This window comes from Centroberyx gerrardi, chromosome 15, assembly GCF_048128805.1.
Source record: "Centroberyx gerrardi isolate f3 chromosome 15, fCenGer3.hap1.cur.20231027, whole genome shotgun sequence".
NCBI classification, from domain to species: Eukaryota; Metazoa; Chordata; class Actinopteri; order Beryciformes; family Berycidae; genus Centroberyx; species Centroberyx gerrardi.
Genome location: NC_136011.1, coordinates 9,356,958 through 9,363,101, shown reverse-complemented (window position 1 = coordinate 9,363,101; position 6,144 = coordinate 9,356,958). Strand labels below are relative to the sequence as shown.

The following is a 6,144-nucleotide window of genomic DNA, read 5'->3' as shown; positions in this document are numbered from 1 at the left end:
GGCCAGTGTTGCGATAAGAAACAAAAAAAAAAGTCCAAATAAGCAGTGATAAAAGTCTGTCACATCCCTTTGTACTCTCACTCCCTCCCTTTCTTCCTCACTCACAGGTTCTCTTTGTCCGGTCTGTTCGCGAGTAGAGGCTGTAAGGAAAGTGGAAGGGGAGAGCTCAGTTCTCCACCTTCTTGTGCATGTTGAGAATGCACAGCACGCAGCCCAGGACGGCTTCCTTGGACTCCTGGGAGCGGATGCGGTCCCAGACGTGGCGCAGCGCCGTGCCAAGGTGGGCAGCGCCTGTCGAGAGGCTTCTCCTGAGGAACTGTGCCACCGAGCCTGCCAGCCTGCTACTGAGGAGCCTGATAACCAGGGACCGCAGCAAGATGAAAACTGCTGGCATGCTGCCTGACTGAGCTGTGCGAGGAGGGAAAAAAAAAAAAAAAAAAGAAAGAGAGAGAGCGGGACTAAAAAAGGAGGGGGGAAAGGAGGAGGGTTGGTTAAAGAGAGGGAATGAAGTCACCACCTCTCTCTCTCTTCTCTCTCTCTCTCTCTCTCTCTGTCAGTCAGAGCGTTTGCAGGGCCGACGGAGCGGAGAGAGAGGGGGGGGTGGGGGGGCTGTAATGCCTGGCTGTCAAAACTTCCTCTCTGAACCCGAACAGAAAATCTGCCCGAGATAAGAGGCGAGGAGTAATGGAGTCAGATAGAGAGACCTGTGTCAGACCTCTTCAATCACAGCTTCTCCCTCTATGAGGTAATATCCTCAACTTAAACACACACACACACACACACACTCACACACACATACACTGCCTCTACCTTACCTCTGCCTTGCAATGCACAGGGAAGAGATGTAGCCCAAAAAAGACAAAAGTAATGTCTCTGAAAGGCAGGTTTAAAAGAAAATCCAAGTCTGAGGAGAGGAGTAGCTTCAGGTGTGGAAGAGGCACGTGTGAGCGCTGTCTGTCCCGGAGTGAGAGTGCGGTCCTGCTGCTCCGAGCCTCCTGTTTGCCCCCCAGCAGTTGTCACGCAGGCTGCGGCCGAATGGAACAGTGCCGCCCTGTCGCTCAGCTCCTTAAACTGAGAAACTGCTGGCAGGACAAGTGTTGAAGGGAGGAGGGGGAGGGAGGGACGGGGGGGGCGATAATAGTCAAGCAGATGATGACCACCACTCCTTGATGGTGTCCACCCCAAAATCGTGGCGGAGGGGGTGGGGGGGGGGGGGGGGGGTCGGTCAGCGGAGCACATGTCGGGATGACTGATTGGAATGGCAGGGGTGCAGTGCGTGTGTCGGGGGTTGGGGTGGAGGGGTTGGGGTGGAGGGGTGGGGGTGGGGGGGGGGGTCAGGGAGTGTTTGAGGAGGGGAGACAGCAGAGAAAATATTTGCAGGGAGGAAGATGGGAGAAACTGCTGCCTCCGGTGAAAGCTTTCCCCAAAAAAGGAACTCTCGCTCCTGGCTGCTCTGCCCTCTGACTCGACCCCTCTCTCCACCTGGTGCTGCGGCTCTCACTGGCTGCTCAGCTGCTCCCTGCAATGGATTACAGCCCCAAAATCTATTCAGTACAGTCAAATGGAGGGTTATACATGCCTCATCTCACTACATAGTGTACATAAACATCACAAAACGTCAACCCTGTAGGCCCGTGCTGTAAAAAATAGCATAACATTTAAATACAGAGCAAGTGGAAACATAAAAGAAAAGCAGGTGGAGTGTAAACTGTCATTCGTTAATACAGTCCCAGTGTTTGTTGCTGTATTGTTGGAGTGGGGCTGAAACTTTCAGCAGTTGGAAGTCAGTCACTCACCATGTGACGGGGGCAGCCCCGGAGTCGACATGGTTAATGATGCTTTTTAAAGAGCTCTGGTTTCGTGATGAAGTCATCTAAGGAAGAGTTTTAATGTGTTGCAGCTTGAAATTAGAGATAGATTGTGCACAGGCAGGGTGGTGTTCAGGGAGGGGTGGACGGGTGGAGCTGGAGGGGTTTGGCTAACTTTAAAACGCCTCATTTTGCTGGCCGAGTGGCTGTAAAAGTGTGGGACTTTTGTATGTAGTGTGTGTACTCTGTGACAATGAAACTGAAACGTTGTGCAGTAGGAATTATGCAACACACTGCAACACAATATGTAATACACAGCTGTATATGTCAGATTACAGTAATCTGATTACACTAGAAAAACCAAACATTTCATATACTTTTGAAAAAGTAGGTGATTATTTGTTGGCTCGTGGATCATTATTTGTTGGAAAAGAAATGGGAAAAAAACATCATTTTCTATAGAAGCAAAGCAATCCAAAACTAAGAGTAAAGGATTTTTTTTCCTAAGAATGAAAAATCCTTGGTTTACATTACTGCTTATGTTTTGAAGCAGGTAATCACTAATCCATAACAGATTTACACTATCAAAGTAACTTTCCCAAACCTGAATGTATGACATTCACAATATGACAAATGTTAATCAACATTTTCATTTAAAACATTTAACTAAGGCACACAGGAAAACATCAAAGATATGCTAAATGTATCACATATCTGCATCTTTTGAACCCTGTTCAGCAGAGACTCAGGAAAGTGCCAGTTTTGTGACTGTATTTGTTTTGTTGGTTGATCAAGAATTAGATCATTATTACCATATTTTACAGTGTATTAGTTATTATTTCAGTATTTTCATATGATCTGTAAAAATGTTTGAGTAATTTGTAATTACTTTCAGCTAAAAGAAGGGTTAAATATTCAACAGCAATGGAGAAGCCTTTCAGCAGCTTATCTCTGCTGTGTCGTTCTCACATTCCACAGTCATTAGGACACAAAACACAAACATGACACAATCTAGGAAGAACACAAAACACAAAGCGACTCCAAGTTGTTACACACTTAAGAATCACCACAATTTTGAGATTTTGCGTTTAGTAAAGGCCTCAAAATGGTAGACATTCATAATTTCAAGAGTGTCTTTGAATTCAAAAGATTTGTTGATATTCATAGAGATGTTTAGCCCAAAGATTACGCCTATAAATTATTTGGCAGTAATTGAGAAGACTTTTAGTTACTTACAGTTCTTAACTTACAATTCACTACAATCATTGGATAAACAGAAAACATAAATTAAATTCACACATTTACATTCATCTGCAAATATATTCATCAACTAGTTTAATCCACTAGAACAAATTTCAAGTAAAGTTGATCTTTACTTGACCCGAGATCTGACCCGAGATTTGCTAAAATTTGAATTGTACTTTTTTTATGAATAAGCTCCCAGGTGAAACTCCTAGCCCAAGAATTTTAGCAAAATGTCAGAAAACTCCATCTTTGAATGAGAGGCTTTATGCATGTCGCCCCTCTTTTCCACATATATAAACATTTATAAAAGGCAGAGCGTTGCCTCCTCGCCGAGTCACTGTTGGATCAGATTTGAACCAGGTGTCCCACCTCTGCCATGCAAGTCGGATTAGGCTACTGTAACACCTTCCTTATGTTGTTTACCCTGGACGTCCTGCCTCCCCACAGCTCTCAATCACATCCCATGCGTAACATTTAACCGGGCTGCCCACATCCCCTACGAATGATCACTTCAATCTCAGCCTTGATCTAAAGGCCCTTTATGTGTGCCATCCTCCTTTATTTGTATCTTTGAGGATGTCTGGTGAAGACAAGCTGTTTCTGGCCTGATGGGTGATATCATCGCCTCCCAAGATGCTAATAAAAACCTGATGCTTTCTCACCACAGGCCCGGTTGGCGAGAGGCCTTGTTAGATATCCTCCGCTTTATTAGAGTCAGTAAATACAACATGGAAGTCTTGCGCGGAGGATGATGTCATCAAGATTTGCCCGCATGAAAGCAGAGTGATGGCTGCGGTGGAGGAGAGAATATGCATGGGAGCTAGAGGGGGTCTGTACTTTTCCACTCGGTGTGTGTCATCGCAGAGGCATGATCGGCCTCTCGGTCGAGTTCCAACACAGATAAGATTAAGATTTTGCTGTGGATCATCATCAAAAACGAAGAGATGATTAAGTTTTGAAATTGGGTTGAAACGAATGCAATAGAAAATAGAGAAAATATTGAGTTATACAGCCTTGTTTGTTTGGGTTTCTACAGTTATATGTATATGTACAGTAAGTTTATGTCTTATGTCATATTTTGCTTGGTTGGCCTGAGCTCCATAGTGACTAGAAGACACTCAGAGAGCTCAAACCTCCACCAATGCTGAACAATTCTCCAACTTGCTGTTACACCCAAAGACATCATTCTTATCTCTTAAATTTGAAATTAAATAGATTTCTTGACCCTGCAAACATACAAGTCTCTATAGTTTTAGTTTTAGCTAAAAAATGATAATCATCTAATGGCAGAAATCCCAGACCGGGATCACCACCAAAATTGAATCAACTGTTCCTTGGCCCGAGTCTTATCTGTTCACCCAAATTCATGGAAATCCGCTGTGAAGTTTTCATAAGCAGGAGCGACGGGGCATTAGCAGGATATCTCAGAACATTACCTCCTTGGCAGAGGTAAAAAGGCAACACGTCCAGCTACTTGTTACTTCGCTTAAACGGCGAGGAACTGACAGGGCGCTTTAAGTGGCATCTGCCAGCCGCAAGTGCTAACACAACCTAGACTAAAGGGAGGATTGTTTGCCTTGTCAAGCCTGGGAATGTCAGTGAAACTTTGCGAAAACACTAGCGAGAGTCAACTGAGAGGCAGGTGGGGCACGATGCCAATGAAATCGTGAAGTCATAAATTTGTACTGAGGCCTATCTGTTGATCTGAGTAGCTTTGAATTCCTTTGTTCTTAGCTCAAGTGTGTGCGTCCACATCTTGACAGTGACCCAGCCTCCCTCACACGGGCAGCCTGCTGTGTTTTTCTGCTTCAGCCACTGACAAAACGCTCCCAGAGGACGTTGCATGAGCAGTGAAATGATTTGTGTTTTTGAGTAGAACAACAACATGACAAAGGCAACTTATGGACGACCCCAGTGGTCGAAATGCTGAAATTATAAACACATTACCAAAGCCGCACTCAGCATTTACTACACGATGTCCACATGTTTCTCTTCGGCCCGATGAGAGAGTATGGTGGAAAACATAACTTTAATAACACACTTTAACTCTCCTTGAAAACATTGATGCCACAATGTTGGAACTTGTCAGCTTTAACCCTCATATCAATGATTTAATACTCTGAGGATTATGACACACAGGTTTGAGGCTCACCTTAGGCTATTGGCCCTAATGAGACTGCATGCTTGTCCGGTGACGTTCTCACACACCTGTAGCACCGCAGCCGGGGAGTCCTGTTTCACACATTTCCCCAGAGCATCTCTGCCCTTATCGCAACCATAAAGAGCTCGAGGAAGTGTGGATGACCTCACATACAATAAAATACCAGCTCAGTCAGTCAGTCAGCACTCATTGTTTGGAGAGACAAGAGTGCCAAGTTCGTCACATGGCAGGAGGAGGCAAGCAAAGACAGTGAAGATCAGCCGTTATGCAAATATAAACTTCTTTAATTCTCTCTGCTTTATAGTGGCTGCATTGTTCCAAGAACCGATCATTGGCTCCTGTTATTCCCTATTCTCAAATATAGTGTATTTGTAAGGTTATGGGTCACATTTATAGGAGACTGGCATGCAGAGTGGCTTGTAAATGTCCGAAAAGTTACTGTACTGATCCTACATCAATAATGCTGTGATCTGGCCTGGCCTTCTCTAGCAGCATTCCTCCAGGCAAACTCAACCTGTAATGTTTGTCCCACTAGATCCACTGTGCAACCTTGGCAGCAGGCTGGCAGAGCAAGTAGGAAGACTGTCCCAGGTTTACAATCTTGTGTCAGTAAGTATCTGAAAATACAAAGGCAAGAGTCAGACTGGTCTCACTGAGAGGGCTTTTGTTTTGATTCAGCACAGACCGCCTAAATGGATTACTTTCACTTTAACAATTGGCCAGAAACATTATACAAATACATTTAGGCAATAGAGTTGGGAAACAAAAGGATTTTGGAGTGGTTGTGAACATTAAAGACCAAGAGAGGTTTTGGCTTGCAGTGGCACTTTGGAAAAATAACTTTGTTCTTCCCTGAGACCTACAGCATTTTCAAGCAAAATAATTGGTAATGCAAAGTCAGCTTTCAACTTTGTGTTTCTTCCTCTGGGC

The 6,144-nt window shown here is 44.5% G+C and overlaps 1 protein-coding gene across 1 annotated transcript; it reads right to left on the bottom strand.

Annotated features, from left to right (window-relative positions):
- Nucleotides 1–80: 80 nt before the first annotated feature.
- Nucleotides 81–394, bottom strand: LOC139929627 (protein myomixer-like). Its single transcript, XM_071922574.1, has one exon. It carries the CDS (start codon nucleotides 392–394, stop codon nucleotides 167–169), a length of 228 nt encoding a protein of 75 aa, XP_071778675.1. The 3' UTR covers nucleotides 81–166.
- Between the last annotated feature and the right edge of the window lie 5,750 nt (nucleotides 395–6,144).

Coding starts and splice junctions, on each gene's coding strand:
- LOC139929627 (XM_071922574.1), bottom strand. CDS start 394: ATGCCAGCAGTTTTCATCTTGCTGCGGTCCCTGGTTATCAGGCTCCTC.